The sequence below is a fragment of the Saccostrea cucullata genome, unplaced genomic scaffold (assembly GCF_032062105.1).
Source record: "Saccostrea cucullata isolate Sc308-1 unplaced genomic scaffold, CSIRO_AGI_Scuc_v1 ctg84, whole genome shotgun sequence".
Lineage (NCBI taxonomy): Eukaryota > Metazoa > Mollusca > Bivalvia > Ostreida > Ostreidae > Saccostrea > Saccostrea cuccullata.
Window position 1 is genome coordinate 713,142 of NW_026938747.1, and position 23,628 is coordinate 736,769.

General features: G+C 31.5%; 1 protein-coding gene across 2 annotated transcripts; it reads left to right on the forward strand.

Moving 5' to 3' along the window:
• The first annotated feature begins 1,328 nt into the window (after positions 1–1,328).
• On the forward strand, positions 1,329–22,264 carry LOC134251166 (uncharacterized). Of its 2 annotated transcripts, XR_009988682.1 has the most exons (7): positions 1,329–1,434; positions 12,704–12,798; positions 14,627–14,656; positions 15,644–15,741; positions 17,450–17,557; positions 20,651–21,089; positions 21,157–22,264. XR_009988682.1 is itself a non-coding variant. In XM_062733532.1 (6 exons), exons 2-6 carry the CDS (start codon positions 12,756–12,758, stop codon positions 20,879–20,881), a joined length of 510 nt encoding a protein of 169 aa, XP_062589516.1. In that variant the 5' UTR covers positions 1,329–1,434; positions 12,704–12,755; the 3' UTR covers positions 20,882–22,264. The 2 variants fall into 2 exon arrangements, 1 of the variants encoding a protein (XP_062589516.1); XM_062733532.1 differs by having other exon boundaries at positions 20,651–22,264.
• Positions 22,265–23,628: the final 1,364 nt, after the last annotated feature.

A 23,628-nucleotide genomic window follows, 5' to 3' on the forward strand; every position in this document is an offset into this window, starting at 1 on the left:
AATGCTCGTTCCTCTAAAATACAATTATTTACTATATATTGAACCTTATAATACAATGTTGTTGCCTGCTTTGTCAGCAGGGACCAGTACATTCTGATCGTGTAATCTAATTCTTTTTTCACTAAATTGAGTAACTGAACCCCTTTTTTTAATTCTACTAAATAGCACTTCATAGTTATAACTTAAGGAAAAGAAACCATTTAAATTATGAATATTCTGAAGTTAATTCTCTGCGTTTGATTGAATTTGGTAGAAATCCTTTAAGTGTAATTCATTAACATACTTATAGTGTCCCAAAGATGAAGTAGAGAACAATACTTAAATATAATTTTCTTCATTTAGAAAAATGCAAAACTATTTGAAAAACCATGCTATAACATCCACTTCTATAGCTTAAAACTCTTTCATTTGACTTTGTGATATATGGTACCTGATCCCACCTCTAATGTTTCGGAGGTCCGTGTTTGCTCTGTTCCTATTTTGTATTGTTTTATGGACCTTGATATTGAATACTGTTCGTTATCTCCATATCCTTCATTTACCAACTGTCATCAAAAGTGCATTATTTGCAATGATACTAACGTTGCTGTAAACGTTTAACTGTTGCAAAACACAGGTATATGGATTTAAATAGAGTGTGTATTGTAAGGTAGTTTGATCAGATGATCCGCACCTATCAACTCTACATAAGACTTCTCTCCGGTGTAAGCTACTATTATAATGATAATTTATGGTTCCTCTCTAAAATATAATACACCAAAACCTTTATGACCAATAATATATCTTTTATCGATTAAACAAAGCAACTTCTCCTTTTCCTTTCTAATACGCAATCCAAAACCAAAAGAAAAAAATCCCTCGCGTATACCGTATTTCCGTTATCAGCTTCAGCTAGTAGTGAAGCACATATCCGAAAAGTTAGATCATCGCGTTAAAATTGAGCAATGCACATTTAGGTATATAATAAAATAAAATTTATTTTATAAACAACTTTCTTTCTATGTAAATGAGTTGTAATTACTATTTTCCTTTGCTTTCGAAAGAAATATAGGAAATTTCATTTGCATGGTGTACCTTTACATCGGAAGGAAAACCTTGTTACACATTTACCAGGAAGTCCATGAATTTTATGATTTTTTTGGCCCGTAGACGCTTTCTAAATGATAATATTCAGTTAACCATCTTATGTAATAGCAAGCACCAGATGCAATCAGTATACCCATTTCAAGGTAGTTTCTAGACGGCTATTTAATGCAGAGACAGAACAAAGATAAAATTATTCATCACACTGTCACAACTGCAGAGCAGGTGAATGCTTGTTGCAGAATCCTCCAATGGAAGGCTTGTTATGACCGCGTTCCCTGGTTACCGTTCTGCTGCTAAAGCTCACCAGCGTAGATGGACAAGGAGATTGAAGACACAAGCAGCAGGAAGGTGAGTATTTCTTATCGCAGAAATTTATTTGTTACCTGTTTTGATTTCATGAAAAATTCGTAATATCAAAATGATTTTTTTTAACTAAATGTTTTTTAAAATAATTTCAAAAAAGTACTTCTTTTAATGGAGATTTTGTATCGTTTTATAGAGAGTATGTGAGTCTTTGTATAATATGGTCTTAAATATTCAAAAATGCTAAAACATAGATACAAAAAAAGCAAAAGTCTAATATAGAGGTAAGTAGATAAATAACGGTTTATAAATCGCAGGATCTAGTTCTTTGGGTATCATGCAGGTAAAATGTATAAGGAAAAAGAAATTGTCTTTAAAATTTGGAATTCATAGTTACATTTAAAATTAAAAAAAAAAAAAACATAGAAACAACATCAAATTTCCATTATTAACTCCTGGTGTAGTGTAAACAACCATTCTTTTTTGGATCTAAAAGAGAAATTTTGGTTTTTGTAATTCGTTATTTCAAAGCTTATTTTTTTTAATTAAAGATGTTTTTTTGTCACTTCTTTTAATTGAGAATTTATAAAACTAAGGTTTAAATGTTACCTTATAATTTGATATACAGGACGGCGCGGTGCTGAATTACAAACGGTGTTTTGTTCCACTTGACCCATTTTCAAATTCTAACCATTGCAAGCAATCGTGTGTACAGGGTTTATTGTATAAGAATCTTCTCGGTATAACTCAAGTTAATCCTGCAAATCAAAGTTTAGAAGAAATTGTTTTTCACATTTGTATGTCATCCCCGCCCAAGGGATAGAATTGAAGGCTGGAATTGTTTGTCCTATCATAAGTAGCTCACGGCGGATGTGACCTACAGACAAGGGAAAACTTACTCTTCTATGGCACTTGATTCCATGTCTAATATTTTGGATGATCTTTTCTGGATCCAAACTGTACTTTTGGCATTTAACTTAACTTAGATAAATGTTCGAATCTCCTTACTTCAATTGAAAAAGAACTATTTTTAAGCAAAAATTAAATTTAAAATCAGATCAAAAGGATACATGTTTAAGAGAATCTAGAAGAGAAAACAACTTGTGCGATATAAACAAGTATGCATACTCAAAGGATACTATTATTTATGTTTTATAGTTTGATGTTATATCAATTAATCCATCAGGAGAACTGGGTAAAAGGCGTTGATTTACCCTGTCAAGAAATATTGATGTTAAAGCCTACAACTTTAGTCCTGGGAAATAATGAGGATATTTATCACTAAATTTGGCAATTATTGGACATAGAATTTGATGTGAATAAATGTATAATCAATAATGATAGTATTAATATGCAAAATGTCGCAATGAAATTTCATATCTGCGGCTCAAAGCATATTGCCATTTATGGCATATTTTCGTACGACCTGGGAAAACTATTTCGTTTCTTGTAGCAATCAATCACCCTCTGGGTAATAAATATGTTTTCATGCAGTAACATATTGCAATTTGTTTTTGGAAAAATAACAATACAATATTCATTTTGAGCAGATAGATATTTTTTGTCTACTCCCTTATGAGTTTGACAACGTTGGGGATTTAAAGAAAGTGTTTCACATGAGTGTTTGCTCTGCTCTCGATTTATACGAGTATATGAATTTATTAGACTTTTGAATATAGTATGATTACTGTATGGTATTTTCATTTTTTTTTCTAAATGATTTGAAAATTGGCATAACTATATCGACCTTTGATACGAGACAGAGCTCTAATATGTATTTAATATCTCATGTTAAAGGTTCATATTCTTTGGATTAATTATCTTAAAGTTTTAAAGTCGATTATTTAAATAGGACTTCATTTATAAATGATAGGATGTTACATTTGTATGATTATACCATGGGTATTTACAAATTAAAATAATCCATCTTTCTTTGATACTTTTCAAATTGACATCTTAAAGATTAGTATTTTTCGAAGTACTTTGCACATTTTCCATACTCGTCATGATTTTGTCGAAATGTAGCGCCGCATAACGAAATTATGCCACAAGACAGGATAAAAAGTATTGTTCATCTTTAAAAATAGAAATTTTTACCACTGAAAAGAATATTTTTTTTACATTTATGGCCTTAAACTTTATAATTTTGCAGTCGTTTGTATCTTTTGTGATGCTAGATTCAGCAAGTAACCCTAGAAGAATAACAGCCTTTTAACAAGAAAAGCAGTCGAACAAATGAGAAATATTATTATCATCTTGCGCTTTATAGAGTTATGTTATTGTACAGAAAAGCAAAAATTATACGTGATTTGCACTGTTTTTTAGTTAATGCAAGCAAAAAATCTGCTTTAAAAAGAAGGGGTACATAGATGGCTACATTTGACGAAAAACCACGAAAAAAACATTTGGAACTATCACAATCCATAAGCCAAGAGTATATCAAATTCCTACCAATAATTATATGTGAATTATGTTTAAGTTAGTTAAATAACCTTAAAAGTAATTTAGAAATCACTTTAGAAATAAATTTTGTTGTCTAGTTACACAATTTTGCATAAAAACAATGTGACGTTAATTTGTGCGAAAAACCACGTGAGCTTAAAAAGTGCGTTGAGCTGTATATTCCAGAACAATACTAAACGTTTTAAATATAATTTTTTTGTGTTTAATTTTCCATTTTCTATAAAATTTATATTATAAATATATTTTGATGAAATTTGCTATTGAAAGATTTATATTTATTAGTAGATACTTACAAATGCATATTTTTAAAACCTGAGTCCTAATCCACGGTATTCTTATACATTGCACCTGATCCCACCTCTGATGTTTTAGAGATCCGTGTTTGCTCTGCTCCTATTTTGTAATGTTTGAAGCTTTTGAGCTTGCATACTGTTCGTTATCTCTACATATTTCATTCTACAAGAATGTCATTTTTAGAAAGAAAAAAAAACCACTTTTTCACAAATCCCAACAATCCATTGGAATTCCCATAGTTACGAATGGCGGCCTGTTATTAACAGACCTATTTTGTTATCCATATGAACAGAATTTGTCCAAAATCATATACGTGTAAAGAAGAAAACGCTTGCTGAGGCCTTCAACTTGACATTTAGATATATCGACGATGTCTTGTCAATAAACAATGGTAATTTCCATTCTTATGACGATAAGATATATCGCGGTGAGCTTGAGATAAAAGATACTACAGAGTCTGACAAATCTTTTTCATAATTGGATATTTTACTTGAAAAAGACGTTAATGGTAATTTAACAAACAATCTGTATGATAAACGTGATGACTTTTCAATCATTAACATCGCTAACTTATATGCAGCAATATACCTTCATCACCTGCATACGCAGTTAATATGCCCATTTGATCCGATACACAAGAGCATGCCCTACATATGAACAGTTTCTTAAACGAGGTTAATTACCGACAAACAAGTTGATGAAACAATATCAGCAGACTCGTTTATAGTCATCATTTAGTAAGTTTTATTATCGATACAATGACCTTGTCAGCAAATACAATTAACATTCAAATTCTGACTGACGTTTTTCATACTAATCGTTAGTCCATTATTTATTCACTGAACTGACAACGGACTTTTCCGTTATTTCTCAATCAAGACATAGAGCACACGGCGATTGTGACTGCTCGGCAGGGGATGCTCACTTCTCCATGACACCTGATCCTACCTCTGATGTTTTGGAGGTCCGTGTTTGCTCTGCTTCTATTTTGTATTGTTTTATGGACGTTTGATCTTGAATACTTTTTGTTATATATCTCCATATTTTTCATTTAAAAAATTTTGCAAATGTAGACTGTTTCGAAATATTTTGATTGTTTCGTTAATAATGTTATGACTTCTTTTTGTGATTTAAAATTTGATTTTTTTTTATGAATTAATAAGAGGTAGAATATAAAACAGTCACATATTTGTTCGTCACAATTGATTGTTCCTACAGGTACAAATGGTTGAAGGAGAGTCATAAGTTAAAAAAAATATACAGTGATTTTATTTTAAGCCATCACTTGCCTACCCAGCATAAAATAGGGAGGACACATTTATTACTCAATTAGATTTTTTTTTAAATGTTGACCGCAAAACAAGTCATGTGTGATGAATTAATTCACGTTTTATTGATCTATTTATGTCGTTTCAAATTACGAATTAACATATTTACTCCCTTATGAGTTTGATAACGTTGGGGATTTAAAGAAAGTGCTTCACATGAGTGTTTGCTCTGCTCTTGATTTATATATGGTTTCATTAGCCTTTTGAATATAGTATGATTACTGTATGGTATATTCATTTTTTTTTTAGCTAAATGAAAATTGGCATAACTGTATATTCCAGAACAAAACTAAACGTTTTAAATATTAATTTTTGTGTTTAATATTCCATTTTCTATGAAATTTATACTATAAATATATTTTGCTATTAAAAGTTTTATATTAATTAATAGATACTTACAAATGCATATTTAAATCCTGAGTCCAAATCCACGGTATTCTCATACATGGCACCTGATCCCACCTCTGATGTTTTAGAGATCCATGTTTTCTCTGCTCCTATTATGTAATGTTTGATAAACCTTGAATACTGTTCGTTATCTCCACCTATTTCATTCTACAAGAATGTCATTTTTAGATAGAAAAAACACTTTTTCACAAATTCCTAAAAAAAATATATGGTAAATTTACATACCTTGTCATTGGTCATTTGCAAAATTATTTTGTTAAAAACATTCTGATTGTACACACCGGTACTCTGAGGTTGACATCAAAAAGATGTTTGGATTCCTGATTGACAATATTTAAGCGATGTTTGGGGACCAGGTATTCCATTGGAATTCCTATTGGTACCAATGGCGGCCTGTTATTAACAGACCTATTTTGTTATTCATATGAACAGAATTTGTCCAAAATCCTATACGTGTAAAGAATAAAAAACTTGCTGTGGCCTTCAACTTGACATTTGGATATATCGACGATGTATTGTCAATAAACAATGGTAATTTTCATTCTTATTCGATATGATATATCCCGGTGAGCTTGAGATAAAAGATGCAACAGAGTCTGACAAGTCTGTTTCATATTTGGATATTTTACTTGAAAAAGACGTTAATGGTAATTTAACAACCAAGCTCTAAGATACATGTTTCAATCGCTAACTTCCCTTACTTGTATGCAGCAATATACCTTCATCACCTGCATACGGAGTTTATATCTCTCATTGATTCAAAACGCAAGAGCATGCTCTACATATGAACAATTTCTAAAACGAGGTAAATTATTGACAAACAAGTTGATGAAACAATATCAGTAGTCTCGTTTAAAATCATCATTTCGTAAGTTCTATTATCGATACAATGACCTTGTCAGCAAATACAATTTATCATTCAAATGCGGACTGACGTTTTTCATACTAATTTTTAGTCCTTTATTTATTCACTGAACTGACTACGGATTTTTCCGTTTTTTCTCAATCATAGCAAAAAGCACACGGCGGTTGTGACTGGTCGGCAGGGGATGCTCACTCCTCCATGGCACCTGATCCCACCTCTGATATTTGGAGGTCCGTGTTTTCTCTGCTCCGTTTTTTTTTTGTATTGTTTTATGGACGTTTAATCTTGAATACTGTTTGTTATCTCCATATGTTTCATTTAAAAAGTTCTGAAAATGTTGACTATTTCGAAATATTTTGATTGTGTCGTAAATAATGTTATGACTTCTCTTTGTGATTTAAAATTGCAATGTTTTATGAATTAAAAAGACGTAGAATATAAAACAGTCACATATCTTTTTCGTTACAATTAATTGTTTCTACAAGTACAAAAGGTTGAAAGAGAGCCATAAGTTAAAAAGAAATATGCAGTTATTTTATTTTAAACCTTCACTTGCCTATCCAGCATAAAAAAGGGAGGACGCATTTATTACTAGTACTCAATTAAATATTTAAAAAAGATGTAGACCTCAAGACAAGTCATGTTTGATGAATTAATTCACTTTTTATTGATCTATTTATGTCGTTTCAAATCACGAATTAAAATATTAGGTATGTGTCATTTTAATTTTACGCCGAATGCTCATGAATTTGATTTGGAATCCTTGTAATTTAAATTTCAATATCCTTCGCCCGTCCTGAATTGGTTTAAATGATCCAGATTTAAAAACATGGTAGTAAAATTTCATTTTTACTTATTCTGCATTCAATTGCTTAATTGTGTAACCAAAGTAACTAGCTCTTGCTAGAACTTGTGGAATGGTTCTTAATTTCTAATGTCCTTGTGTGATTTATTTAAGAAAGACTTTGCGTCTTTCTCCATAAGAGCATTCCTTATTAAATGAACAAAGGACACTTTTATTTGAATTTCAAATAAAACCTCCATTAGCTTTTTAGTAAGGTTCATCAATTGCTTTCTAAATTGTTTCATATCGTTTTTTTAAGCATATACTAACAATTTTCCGTGCCTTCTAGTAATACGATACATTTATATGTATTTCAAAGATCAAACTATTAACTTTGTATTCAGGTCTTCAATTGCTTTTGCTGTCAATAAAAAATTGCACCTTGTCACAAGATATTCTTGTTTAAAAGACAGTGTTGCAGGATACTGATGATTTTGATACGAGTTAGATAAATGGGCCAGTCACTTTAATAAAAGTGCATGTAATTTGATTTTTTAGCGGAATATTTTTCTCTTTTCTAAGCAAATTCCTTAGAGTATCATAAGTAAATAAATTTTGAATTTTGTACCACTTTTCAACAGAATCCTTAATCATTCAATATGTAAGGGATGTTCTGTGTATGAATAATTTTCTAACATCATACGTTACCCAAAAAGTATTTGTAGTTTGAAGTTTTTGAAGATTCTATGGTCGGAAAATGACTTTGTTTCGATATACAGTCCCTTGTTATAGTGTATATCGAATTCTGACTGATGTATTTCATACAATGTGTATAATAACCAGGTACATATGTCGCAAGAGACATAACGACAGGGGATGCTTAGTCCTCACTGGCACCTGATCCCTTTTCTGAATATTTCTAGAAGCTCTAGTTCCTCATATAAGAATTTGTATTGAGTATAAATCTTGTTATCGTCACAATTCAACATCACTAATCGAAGGTTTGTAAAAAGAATGCCAATGAAATAAAACAAATCTCTACAAATATAAGATTTTTATCTCGAATAATTGTCTCTCATGAAGCTACAATACTAAGGAAAAATGAGGATTTTCAATTGAGCTATATCAATTGGATTTGGAATGCATGAATTATTGTAAATTTCAGATGTTGTAATGGTCTGTTTGATGAAATCATCCATTTCCTGAAGCATTCTTGGAAAAAAAAGAACATTTGAAAACTTTGTAAGAGATATAATTACAAAGAGTGTACCTTATTTACAAATATCATGCAAGGTACCTGAAGGAATACAATGTTCAATGATTATACTCTCTCTCTCTCTCTCTCTCTCTCTCTCTCTCTCTCTCTCTCTCTCTCTATCTCAGGTACTAAAAGAAAACATCCCTCAGCACATAAAATATTAAAATCAACCTAGCAGCTAATGAATCTAATTATACAATATGAGGAGAATTTATGACACTCGGCAAGTTAAAAAGTGATAAATGAGTTTTCCAATGTTATCTGCAACATTAACACAGTGTAAGTAATTTGCAAACGTCACAAAATCAATGTATGTCTATTGCTTCTCGTATGCATTGCTATACGAGCTTTATTTTACTGTTCATTCATATAACTTAGTATATAAATTTATTCTAGAAATTGTTTAATGACTTTCAATAATTTTCATTTTAAGATTACAATGTGTGAGATCCAACTATTCACAATAAAAGTCCACTGACCAATTAAAGACATAATGCATAAGGAGCACACATAGTTCAAAACATAAATGGCATAACAATCTCCCCACAGGAAGATGAAATTCAATGCCTTAAATTAACATGCAAACATAAATAGGTATATTTAATTGAATTCTTTATTAGTATGTAAATTCCTCGAGCTAAGGAATTTGTTGTTAATATGTAAAGTGATAATTAACCAACCTAACTGTCTTGAACTCGAATACAGTGGTTTGATTTCAAAACGATAAACATAAGTTTAAAATACCAGAATTTTATATCTGATGTGAATTTATATATTTCCAAATTGGTTTTGTTTCATCATTGATAAAATAACTCATAGTGATTTTATTATATTCAAAATAATCTCTCAATTGCAGCCAATATTTAAAAATATTCAAAAACAGCTTGGATTTTTTCGCGGAATTTAATATTTATGTGCACCCCTCTTTACAACAGATAACTCAAAGTTTCTATTACTTAAATTTAAGTTGGTATTTTATGTTAAGTTTTGTCCCTTAATGGATTAAAATAAAAGAATAAGAAACCGTAATCTTCTCAAAAGTTCATTTAAACAATGTAGATTTTGAGTTGCTTCTTGTCATGGTCGGTCAAACGGAAAATTCGTAGACCAATTACATGCAGTATAAAAATTAAGGATTAAATTAAGCATATTTCTAATTATCTTAGAAAGTTTGTCAGACATCCATAAATAAAGCTTCAATTATTTATTTGTGTATAAAAACGACAAAGATTACCTGTATATAACATTTTATTTTTCCTTAAAATGAATACTCATGTGTGTAATATCTGGTAGAAATGTTTGTGATGAAACATATGGAGATAACGAACAGTATTCAAGATCAAAAATTCATTAAACAATACAAAATAGGAACAGAGAAAACATGGACCTCCAAAGCATCAGAGGTGGGATCAGGTGCCATGTCATTTTCATTAACATAACTTCTGTGATTTGATTCAATCTCATAACAATTGTTTTGAAATTAGTCATTTTGTGTATGCTTTTCAAATTAGATGTTCAAAAAAATCTAGGCAAATATAAGATATTGAATAAAATCTGTGAGAGGCAATGGATTTTTATGCTGTGCAAACCAGTGTCAGCAATCGTTCTTGAATTCAGCGAAGACGCAGTCAATCTTTCAGCACGAAAGAACGTAATGAATAATAAAACACACCAATGTATTGCTCTCATTTAATCACTTACCCAGGTAATGAAGGTACAAAAGACCGAATATTATCAGCTTTGCTACAAGTGGTCAATAAACGTATATTACATCATTGATTGAGACGGGAATTGAACTGCCTAACCTTACCAGAGGTCTATAACAGTGTACAAGGTTTATCTAACAGCAGATAGGGCTTCTGTAATCTTATTTCTCCGTTAGACCAATCGTTTATCAACGGTCCTTTCACTGTAATATATGACATTTATGGTTGTTGTAAACAGACCGGATGCAGAAACACTTCATCTGCAGTTTTAACCATACATAAAATATTGCTTCTATTAAAAGAATCAAACATCATAAATACTTGGTAGAATATAAGTGCAAATGATAACCTCTCAAAAATCGAGATATAGTTTTAAAAAAAAAGAGCCATTGTTTGACGCTTTTAACAATATAAAATTTTACAAAAAAAGTTACTTTTTTATGTTTGGTTTTCATTTTAATTTCAGGAAGGGACTTCAAATGTTGAAGCTATTTTCTGTTATCGATTCTTTGTAACATATGGACAACAATTTCTTTAATGACTTGAAATCCCATTGGAAAAGGATTTTGAAAATACTACATGTAATAAGTCCAAAAGAAAAAGTTTTTCGTTTCAGTAAAGCTTGTATACATAAAATATATTCGGAAAGGAATCCAAAATATTATTTAAGGATTCTTTTTCAGGTGTCAATTTGAACCTATTTTTCATTCTTTATCGCTTTTAAGCTTAGTTATCATATTTATGTTCCTTAATTTGTATAACATTGCCAAGCATTTATGCTTAGAGCTCGTTTATGCTTAGGGCAGAGGGATAAGAACACTTGTGAAAAAATGAATAATGTCATTTATTTAGTAATGAAACAAATGGAGATAACGAACAGTATTCAAGATCAAAAGTCCATAAAACAATACAAAATAGGAGCAGAGCAAACCCGGACCTCCAAAACATCGGAGGTGGGATCAGGTACAATGGAGGAGCAGCCCCTGCCAACCGGTCACACCCGCCGTGTTCTCCTTGTCATGATCGGGATATAACGGAAGAATACTAGTATACAAATCAGGGGATCATTCATGAACATGTAACTATAGTAATAATACATTGTAGTGCAAAAACCAATCATGATCCACTATTATTCTACATATGAAAATAAATATCTATACAAAACAAGAGATTGTGGGCCAAAGGACTAAGAACTAGGAAAATAATAACTTTGTTTTCATCGTAGCCTTTAAGCATCTAGCGATACATCGTCCAAAAAGTTTCTTTCCCCTAAATTGAATGGTATTTTTTTTTATCTCTTTAAATGGTTCAACATAGATCAAATTAAGACAATAAATGACATTGTTCTGAAAATAATCAATACTGCAGACAAAAATACGGTACCTTTCCGACGTCATCTTGTTAATATCAACCTGATATCTACTTAGAAAGTTATTTCTAGAAGTCATTTTCTTATATTGATCAATGTATTTTTAACAATGATTTGATATCTCTGTAATTAGCTTGGATTCTTCTGCCTTGCATTAGACTCTATATTCTATTAAGATACGGATAAGAAATTAATATTTCAAAATCAGTTGAGTAAAACGTTTACTGCTGGAGCATTCTTCAATTAGTAGAGGTTTAATTTGTGAATATCTTTTCATTTTCTTTTTAACTTTCCCTGTCTCATCCGAATTTTATTAAGCAAAAGTTATAAGGTTGTTACATTTCTTGTGGGCATCATCTGAGATACTCTTCCCTTGATGAGTGCCATTGTGAACTTTTACTTGTAAATCCAATATAAAGGATGGCATGTACTTTTAATTATGCATGTGATCTTATCTTAAAACTGTAAGACAATTATAACTTTCGATGTCACTACACTACAGATTTCAAAGGAACAAACTAATTGAGGGATTAAGTATGACATCCTCTATTATTTTGGTACGATGCTGCTTCCTAAATTGATTTTTGATGCATATCGTTACATTATACTAAGTACCGATAGTACATATTCTCAGTTTTTGAACACCCACATCAAGTTTTTATATCTTAACTTTTTCTTTTAGCTGTAAAACAATTTTTGCTTGACAACATATCTTACAAAGTGATGAAATCACCTTTATATCCAACGAACCTCCGATATGGGAACAATTTGTTGAAAGATTATTATATTTTGCACGATAAATCTATACAAACAGAAGGCTGTTGTTTTCTTTTACACAGCTGTAGTCCAGAGCTCTGTTGATTACTGATATTACCTGACTCTGTCTTCATCATGAATGAGATGAAATACCAAATGGCTTTTTTCTTGACGGCAGGTGAGTAATATGTCTTCTATTCCAGTGGATTAGTGGGTCTGAAATGCGCAAAATGACTCTACTTTTAGGCTATAATTTCCAAGAATCAATAACTTTTGCAGCAACAGACATCCTCGGGTTAAGATAAATTAAAGAGAGAAAGAATTCAGGATGCACTTCTTTTAAACGAGCAAAACCCCAAGACCGAGAAGCTCCAGTTATGAATTATAATGTTCACGTAAATGTAGATCTATAATAAATATCAAATTATATTCATTTTGCCCATTTCAGTACCGTCATAAACTTTTACTAGCATAATTCTTCTATTTCTGAATGTAACATATTTATTTATGAAGAAATATTTTGGGTTATAAATTATATTGAAACGTAAAAAAGACCACTTTCTTATTTCTTATCCAAGTTTAAATCAACGATAATATTTTTTTATATGTCATGTACATGTATATGCAATGGAAATTTAACTTACTTCAAAATCGAAATTGTATACCCCAAACCCCAAAGCATAAGAAATATCATGATTATTGCTTTCAGGGATGGTAAAATTAAGTATGTTGATTATTAAAGAGGGATGTCTTTTACGTTTATATTTATCCCGGTATCAACAATCGATAAAAACCAGGTATAGCACGTATCTCACCGTACTGTTGACTTGTCAAACTAAAATATGATTCATTAATGGCTACAGCTGTTAAATGAGGTTCACCAAAAATAGGAGAAATTCTGCAGATATTGAACACGTTGTGTAAATCAGTTACTTAATGTTTTCACCATTTTATGTCTCTTTATACGAACAACACCTAGGAATACATTTTAATTGTATAAAAAAATGTTCTTCGTGATAGGATAGTAATAAAATGATACTGAAAGCATTTACTAGAGTGTGCTGTCTCATATTTTGAATAATAATTAGATTTGACTCTGAAATTGGAGCAATGTTCGTGAGTTTTCCTCCAAGTTAATGCAATTTAAAATCGAATTACAAATGATTTCATTTGATTTTAGATATACGCAATTTATATTTGGAGCATGATTTATTCAACATAAGACATTTAAAAAAAATTAAAATAAGACATATAAAACATTAAAATACTTGCATAATAACTGCCCTTAACTTTTTATTCTTAAATGTAATGGAGATAATTTCTCTCACGTATCATCTTGAAATGTGGATACTCAATTTAAGAAAAAGACATCTGAACACGTACATACATGCACATCCAACCCCAGTCCAGTCTGACCTTAATACAACATGCAAAAGATAACAGGTTGTGTAAAGTTGTACAATTGGAAATAACTATAACATTTATGAGCAAAAAAAAAAAAGCCTGCATATAGATTATTTTATGAGTCATAAAATTAAATACTTTTATTACGCATTATTTTTATATGATCTGTTTACATTCTGGTTAACTAAACTGAAATCAGTTTATTAAATGAACATATTTTACGAAGATTAAATGCCTTTAAGCCCTTTTATCGGTTTATTGGAAGTTTGAGGAGTTATATTAAAAATACATACGATGTCTTTTTAAGAAGTAAATTAAACAAAGTACGATAAATCATTTAAGAAAAATAAGAATTTAACACACATGAGTATTCAAGCATACAAAAGGCATTGCTGCAAACGAACTTCTTTATGAAAGACTAAAGAAGCTTATCCCCCCATATCACTGATCTTTAGACATTATAAACAAAAGCTAAAATGATATATCCCTTCCGCGTTTGCGCTGAAATTAAAATGAAATACTCATTGACCAAAAAAAATTATTTTACACTGCATTGTTACAGTTGTTTTTCCTTTTAAATTCGAATTTATTTTTTTTTTCAGCGTTTGTCATATCAACAGCACTTGCTTCAAGTAAGTATGTTCTCTAATACTGTGTTCACCGTAGATCATTTCAGTTCTATCCATTATGATCCTTTCATATGTATAAAATCTCGGGAAATGTAGCAAAATTTCAAAATAACCAGTAAATTTGAAATATCGATAAAGAATACTAGTATTCTACCCGCAATTGTCATCTAGAATGGAAAAAGCGTAACGATCATCAAAAAACAAATGCATATCAAAGCTCAGCTCAATATTTATAAAACAAAACTAAATGGGACAGACAGGCATATCCATAACACAAAAGGCTATAGTTTACTGTATTATTAAAATTTTCACTTCAAGTAATTTACTCTACAGCTCTGAAACAACAAAGTTTTTACTTAAGTGAATCAAAGTATTTTCACTTTTGATTTCAATATGTTATATTATATGCTTTAAAATCAATACATCCATGCACATTTTTAAAATATACATTGTATTTTATGGAACCTTTACTTGTTTATTTACAATGATTCAGAATGATAACTTACTGCTACGAAATTAAAAAGATTTGAAGCCATAAAATCTCTTTTTTTTTTTTTTTTTTTTTTTTTTTTTTTGACAGAGACATACAATCAGACAGACAGACAAACGGATGGACAGATGAGGAGGATACAAAAGTCCCCTCTCTAAAAAAACAATTTTCATAACAACTACGTATGTTGCATTATTTATATCACCACTACAACCCTTATTTTTTCCGAGCTAAAATTGACTAGAATTTAATTACTAGTAACATTATTTGTCACATGAAAAGACCTTTGCATTTCAATGGTTTAAAAGGCTAGTACAAAAGTCGATATTTGTATTAAACATTCATATAGGTTCTCTATGACTGAATTTCTTAATCAATATTTCAAGGAAATATTAATGGACATACATTACTGACCTCATAGACTAATAAATGCTGAAATATATAATTAATATCTTGAGAAACACAGTTGACAAAAAGTCATGCTGAAATGTAATTTCCAGCCACAGAGGCAGTGACAGAGACATCAACGGAAACAACCTCCTCAGCAGGAGCAACTTCAGCAGAAACAACTACTACCATGGAAGCTACGACCACTGCGGTATATTCTTAGCATTTCTATATTTTTGTATTGTAAATACATGTAAGTCAAAACTGCATAATGTTTTCCGTTATTTCCCGATCACGACAAGGAGCACACGGCGGGTGTGACGGTAGCCAGGGGATGCTCACTCCTTCATGGCACTGGATCCCATCTCTGATGATTTGAGGTCCGTGTTTGCTCTGCTTGTATTGTTTTGTGGACTTTTGAGCTTAAATATCGTTCTTTATCTCCATATACGAGGGGCGTTCAATAAATAATGTCATTGGGGCTCGGAAGAAACAAAAAACGCTTTTCTATGACTTAGTCTTAATGATTTAACTAAAATATTCTCTTTCAATTAAAACGCATATCCGTAACATTTTCATTCAATTTTTAACTGTTTTTCTCACACATTTTTGAGTACTCAGTATGACCCTTCGTATACTGGAATATGGCAGATCTTATCATTTGCTGTACTTGTTTTTTTTTTCTTTGTGATAGATGTTTTTCTAAGTTTAGGAAATGAAACAAGTCAAAGGTTGAAAGATCTGGCTAATTTTGTTGGTGTGACAAAACATTAACTTTCTGTTTATCCCCAAAACTCCTTTACTCTTCATGGCCTGTGGGTTTGGCCGCCGTCTTGAAGACACTTAATGTAGCATATTCCTCATTCTGTCTCTTTCCTCTCATAAACCTTTCAATTTTTTGCAAAAAAAATGTTTTCTAGACTCCTCCAGAAACTTGAACTTCCTACCCGAATATGAATTTGAAGAACAAGACCGCTAATATTTAAGAAAATAGCATATAAAACTGTTTTATGCTCCTGCAATTCTTTGCTCTTCTTAGGCCTTTGCAGTTTTGTCAAGTGCATCTTTTTGTAAATTTGTTTTGAGAGCTTAAAGCAAAATGGATTCAAGTTTCATTATCTGTTAGAATTTCATACAAACATGGATAAGTACAATTTTCGATTTTTTAAAATAATTGTTTGGATATTCCTACACGCTGTCGTTTTCACTCATTTTTCAAAATATAGGGTGACCTTTGAGAATTAGACTTTTTTACTATAAAATGTTTATTCAAAACAGTATGAACTATCCCCAAAATGATTTTTATCATTTTTGCTATGTGTCTTAAAGTCAATAAAACATAATCAGTGAAAATTTGTTGAAATTTCGCAAATTTACATCGGTTGTTGTAAGTCATTGTTGCCAAGGACGGTACCCATTTTAATGCCCATTATATAATTTTTGTTTATTGAAATCTACATGTTCACCTGTCTATAAAACAGGCATTGGTTGCTGTAACTTTCACATATTTCAGTTAATGTATTTTTGGGATATTAACAAGTTTTACAGCTGCTTTAATGAAGCGTTTAATTTTACTCTAGTTTACTGATTCTTGACGATCCATTCATTTTTAATGCAGTGTCTCGAATAGCTCTTGTTTTCCAGCTTCCCATGATGACATAATACGATGAAAAGTGGCCACACAAACTGTTATCAATTCATTAAAGATTCAATAATGAGAGAAAGTCAAGCTTTATGTCATATGACTACTTTTTGTATGCCATCGAGCTAATGACATTATTTATTGAACGTCCCTCGTATTTCATCTTAAAATTCTATTGTTGAATATAAAGCAAGGAAGATGAATTTTGATATGCACAATTATTTTTCAATGTCAATGTTTCATAAGAACAAAAACAAAAAATTGATTTTTATTATAGACAAGAAATATTTCCTGTCATGAGTATACCTGCAAGTACGATGGTTGCATACAAAACGCAACTGTTCACAATGCAACGGCCACTTGCTACACACCTGGTTACTGTTTTGTAAGTATGTAAATTATTCAAAACGCACAAAAAGGGAGAAAATAAAAGAAAACTAGGTATATCTGATAAAGCGTTGCTTTCATCCACACAAATGAACACAAGTATGTAGATTTGATAAGGAAAAAATCAAAACTTATTAAACGATAAATCTTATGTTACAGTATTCATCTTTTTGATAAATATAGAATATACAAAAAATATTAATTCACAAAAAAGGAGTTTCGTTTATATTTACCTAAGTATAATATAACTTCATAGATCCTGTCTAGGGGGTGAGGAATGTTTTAAAGAGGCACCCTAGCTCATCATACCTTTGCACTTAGTTCACAGGGATCACGGAATTCAGAATTCTGGAAAAGGCAGTCTTGCTCATTAAGACTATGCATTCAGTTTGTTTGCTAAATACTCAGAAACAGATGATGATTTTTAATGAAGACCATTTTCACTATATATTCAACAAATCTCCGCTCTAACACCACTGTACTTAATCGTGGGGATCAGGTGTTAGGGCGGGGCTACATTGATTACATAGTGAAAATGCATTATTTCTTTGAAAATCTTCTCTGCTCCTGGGTATTAAATAAACTAAGTACATGTACATAGTTCTGATGAGCAAGAGTTCCTCTACAAGAATTGTGAATTTTATGGCCCCAGGATCAGGGGTTCTGGTGTTAGGGTGGGGCTTTATTGATTATATAGTGAAAATGCATTAATTCTTTGAAAATCTTCTCTGCTTCTGGGTAATAAATAAACTAACCAAGTACATAGTTGTGATGAGCAAGAGTGCCTCTACGAAAATTGTGAATTTTATGGCCCCAGGGTCAGGGGTTCTGGTGTTAGGGTGGGGCTCTATTGATTATATAGTGAAAATGCATTATTTCTTTTCTTCTCTCTTCCTAAGTATTAAATAAACTAATTAAGTACATAGTTATGATGAGCAAGAGCACCTCTACCAAAATTGTGAATTTTATGGCCTCAGGATCAGGGGATATGGTGTTAGGGCTTGGCTCTATAATGCTTATATTAAGTGAAAATACATTACATCTATGAAAATCTTTTTCTCTTCTCCTGGGTAATAAGCAGATGAACTACCTATATAGTTATGATGTGCAAGGACTCTTCTTCCAAAATTGTTAATTTCAAGGGCTCTGGGTCAGAGATACCAAAGAGGGGGGGCTCTACTTATATGCTGAAAATGAATTGTTTGAAATCTGCTCCTTGGCATTAATCAAACAATTTTGATAAGCAAGGGTGTCTTTTCAAAAATTGAGCAATGTGTAGACCTAGGGTCAGGGGTTCAGGTGTGGTAGGGGCACTTCTGATGATTGCTGAATATTACTGATTAGTTGAAATGCATTTTTTGTTCCCCTACCCTGCTCATGGGTATAAAGTAAACGAACTAAACAATTGTTAAGTGTTATGATTAGCAATGGTGCCTCTTTCAAAATTGTGAATGCCATAGCATCTAGCTTTAAACACGAACCAAATTCAATCATTTGAAAGTTGTTGCATGATGCTCAGGTGACCTATCAGGATCATGGGCCTCATAATTTTTTTGCTTTTTAAGAGTAAATGAAAATATTTTTAAGGAATGCTTTATTTTTATGGTTTCAGCCCAATCCGTCAGGTCCCAGGAAGGACAGGGATCTTGAATTTTTGTTTCTCTCTACCCATGGAATGTTTACGACCGACTCTCGACAAAAACAAATAACTTGTCTCCCGAGTCAATCGGGTGAACTAGAAACCCCCCCCCCCTCCCCGTACTGAAATCCACGAGAGGGAGGGGAGAAGACTTGTGCAGATAGCATCCCCATTATGAAAATGAAAACTCTCTGTATACATTTTATTTCAATCAATTATTAAAATGAGAGAGAATGACAGATAAGCTGAATTTTCACAACACCATGTAAAGTCAGCATTTTTGCCCCCCGCTAGAAAAGGTGGGGGATATTAATTTGGGTCTGTCCGTCCGTCCGTCTGTCTGTCCGTCTTTCTGTCTGTCTGTAACGCTTTCGTTTCCACACGATATCTCGAGAACCCTTTGAGCTTTCGAATTGAAATTTTGCATAGCAACTCCTAACGGACTAAAGAAGAACCCTATTGATTCTGAGGTCAAAAGGTCAAAGGTCAAGGTCATAAATTCGCATATTCTGTCTGACATAACAGCGTCGAGAACCCAGCGTTTGCAATGAAATTTTACATAACAACTCCCTGTCTATTGATTTTGAGGTCAAAATGTCAAAGTTTTATATATTCTGTCTGTTTCTTGCACCATTGTTTCCGGGCGATATTTCAAGAAGATTCTGAGCTTTTTCAATGTACATGTAATTTTATACCAAAACTCCCTTGGACCTCTTTCAACCCTCTCAAAGTGTCCCGCCCCGTTTCTTGTCCCCCGCTTGAAAAGTGGGGGATATTAATTTGGGTCTGTCCGTCCGTCTCTCTGTCTGTCTGTAACGCTTTCCTTTCCACACGATATCTCGAGAACTCTTTGAGCTTTCCCAATGAAATTTTGCATATCAACTCCCTATGGACTAAAGAAGAACCCAATTGAATTTGGGGTCAAAAGGTCAAAGGTTATTTGCTTCAGTATACATTTAATAATTCTACAAATTCAGTCAGGGAGATCCCCCCCTCCCCCCGAACTGCGCATGGTTTACTTTTTCCCTAAGCGGGGGACACAAATTTTCTGAATTAACTTGTTGTTCGTTATAATTTCCTTGATGCAGCAATGTTACATATCTCTACATCGTTTTTTGAGTTTTTAGTACTAATTGTTTTCTATGATTTGAATATATTAAATACGAAAAATCTGTCTACATAATCTGTACGTAAGACTCCTGTCTGGCAAGCCCGTTAGACAGGAAATGCTTGTACTCTTCCTGGCATTTAATCATAAATCCGGTATTGTTGTGGATCTGTGCTGTGTACCTTTTGTGAACATTTCTACTGTCACTGTTTGGGAGATTTTTTTGACATCGGTCACTATTCTTTACAAACACCTTTTCTCATTAGCAAAATCTTCCACATTGTATAAAATCTATAATAATTTTATAGATGATTGATAAGTATTATTTTCCTCACTTGTTTCAGGGGAGATTAACGTATAATTCCACATACTGGAAGGAGGAACTTGGCTGTGAAACTACTACAAGCGGCTGCTTAACAACTGCTCATAATAATAACGGTGGACGGAGAATATGTTGTACCAGTCACGGATGTAACTCTATTGATGGCTTAAAGCTGCAATCTACGTCACCGGGTCTCTCCTACTCTTTAGGGGTCGTTTTGTCCTGCCTTCTTTTGTGTTTAGCCAGATTTTAGGTCCTTTCTTTGATACATCGATTTAACACTGACATTTTTCTCTCAAACTATTATCCAGTGAATCTTTGTTAACTAAATAAAATTTATGTGTAAATATTATTATACCGTAAATCTGGAAATTGATACGTCGATTTTATTTTGCGAATTCGGGTCAAAATGCTGTTGATTAATTTTTACGTTTCAAAATTTTGCGAATGACCATTGCTTTGTTTACATTTTTATTGGCGATTTATTTCTAAGAAGAATATTTTTGCGAATGCAATGCATTCGCAAAGCTAAAAAATTATCTACAGCAAAATTTTCCAGATTTACGGTAAGTATTTAATGAAAAGCATACAGTAAACTACCCCTTGAATACCGAACTCAAATTGTAAATACAAATGTACTGATGATCTATTTATTTATTTAAACTTTTATTAATATTTGTATTATTCGTGTATTTATTTGATTTTCGCAGATAAAATTATGTGTATAAAGGATGAAATGTATATTTTGTATTGGGTACGATTGACTTTGCTTTGAAATCCAATACAAGTAAAGAAAAAAAAAGAATACTTTCCATTGGTAACATCTTTTATGTACATATCTCAAGCGGAAAGTAATTTAGAACATTTTTGTTATATTTTGTCAAATTTGATCTTTTTCTTTTAAGGTTTTTGCGAAATCTGTTTGTAATCAATAATATTTTATTTATTATTACAATATTTAAAGATTCCCGATCTGTTTGATGAAGTGTGTACGTTTGTGTCGCACTGAAAATGTATGACGGAGTCTTAGGAGCGTGTAATTATGTATTAAATAAAGTACGTCATTGTCACACTGGAAATATATGACGCAATCAAATACATCTAGTACATATGTTTGATTATGAATTAGTTAGCACATCAAAATCAATAAAGTATGTTTAAATCAAAATATGTGTCCCAGAGACAAAGTTTTATATACATGTATATGGATTTCTGAATATTATTTTCAGAAATTTATGTAACAAACTGTATTTTAATTAGAGTTTTTGTATAGAATTGTGCAACGATATGAATAATTTTTTTTTGCTATTTGAAGTACTCAGATATATTCAATGTGAAAGAAAGCTGTCTGATGAAATATTTTAAATTTGTTACGGAAATTCAAATGCATTTATTAACTGTTCGATATTCTCCTTTTCATTTATCAACTTTCACATTTTTGTAAATAACTTTCCCCCCAAAATACATGGATTTTATTTTCGTTAAAAATCCAAAAGATTATGTACAAATTAAAGTTACATTTGTAAGAAAAAATTGATTACGTATAATATTTTTTTTCTTTAAAAGATACGCTGAATAAAATTCATCAAAGCACTTTTAATGTAATTACTTTTGGAAATAAATTTTGCATTTGTAAGTTATGTTGTTTTAATTCAATTAATTTCAAAAGTTGATATTTATTTCCTTGAGGGTATTGATGATGAGACTGAATGAGACCAAATCATATCAAATAGAAAAAGGGACTCCAACGTTACACATGTATGTTCATTAAAACTAAATTGATATGAACAATACTTGTAGCTATGAAATATATGTACATGTAAACATAATGTGCTTTGATATTCTTTTGAGAAAAAATATATCATTTAAGCATTTTTAAGATATTTAAAAATGAATTTCAAATTATAAAAGGGAAAAATGAAAACTCTGTAAATGAGTAGATTCCGACACATTTTGCTTCTGTCAAGAAATATTTGCTATGAAATACGGAAATAATGAAACGTAATAATCATGCTTTAAGCTCTAGGACGATATAGTTGAGGGCAGAGCAAGCACATTAAAAAGATGAAAATATCGAGCAAGGATCCAACTTATAAAAATATATAAACAATATAAATCAATGAGAGCATGGGATATACATGTATACTCCCGGAAATGCCAGAGGCTGGATATAACGTGCATCTGAGGTTCGATAAGGAGGAATGAAGAGCGAGCATCGTCTGTCGAATGTCACGTGCCCTTTGACACGTCCTTAGGCAATTCAGAATGAAAAGACTTCAAACGAATGCTTGAAATGTGTCAGGCAACAGTCGGCCCTTCGACATATTGTATTTGCAAATACTAAAAAAGGGTCACAATCGACTTGGAAAATGGAACTTGAAAAATTTTTCAAACGGGAGTTGATACCTTTATATAAACAACCTACTTTCTCGGTTTTCTTATTAGTTTAAGATAACCTTTTGACGAAGAACATGATCTTGCAAACGCCAAAATCATATGCAGATGATGTTACGATTATGTTATTCAAGTGTCATATAACTTTTTAAAACTTATAAGGTTTTTGTTTCTTAACATTGGAGTGGGAACAGCAAAAATCTTTTTGCATTATTTTCTCCGATACAAGAGGGTTTTTCTTTACCTCTTTGCCATGGCGATATATTGTCCTGCTTAAAATATTATTTGATTTGATTCATTTTTCTTGGAAATGAAAATATATTTTCTTTTATACAAGAAATAATACACCAAACCAGGTGAAATAAGTGCAAATGATATAATGCATCATTTTAAGCCCCTGAAATAAAAAATCAAATAAAGGAATATAAATCTCAAATAATGCTGGAATTCAAATTATGTTCATTGTCATGTTTGTTTGTTTTTATATTGTTTAAAGCAAAATGAGCTGCATTTTTGAAAATTTTGTTTTGCTGTTAGAACGTGTTATTATGATAAATGTGTATGTAACTTAAACCTTTATGATCAATTAGACTAAAATAAAGCAAA

Coding starts and splice junctions, on each gene's coding strand:
- LOC134251166 (XM_062733532.1), top strand. CDS start 12,756: ATGAATGAGATGAAATACCAAATGGCTTTTTTCTTGACGGCAG. Junction 12,799..14,626: donor GGCTTTTTTCTTGACGGCAG/GTGAGTAATATG, acceptor TTTTTTTTTCAG/CGTTTGTCATATCAACAGCA. Junction 15,742..17,449: donor TGGAAGCTACGACCACTGCG/GTATATTCTTAG, acceptor TTTTTATTATAG/ACAAGAAATATTTCCTGTCA.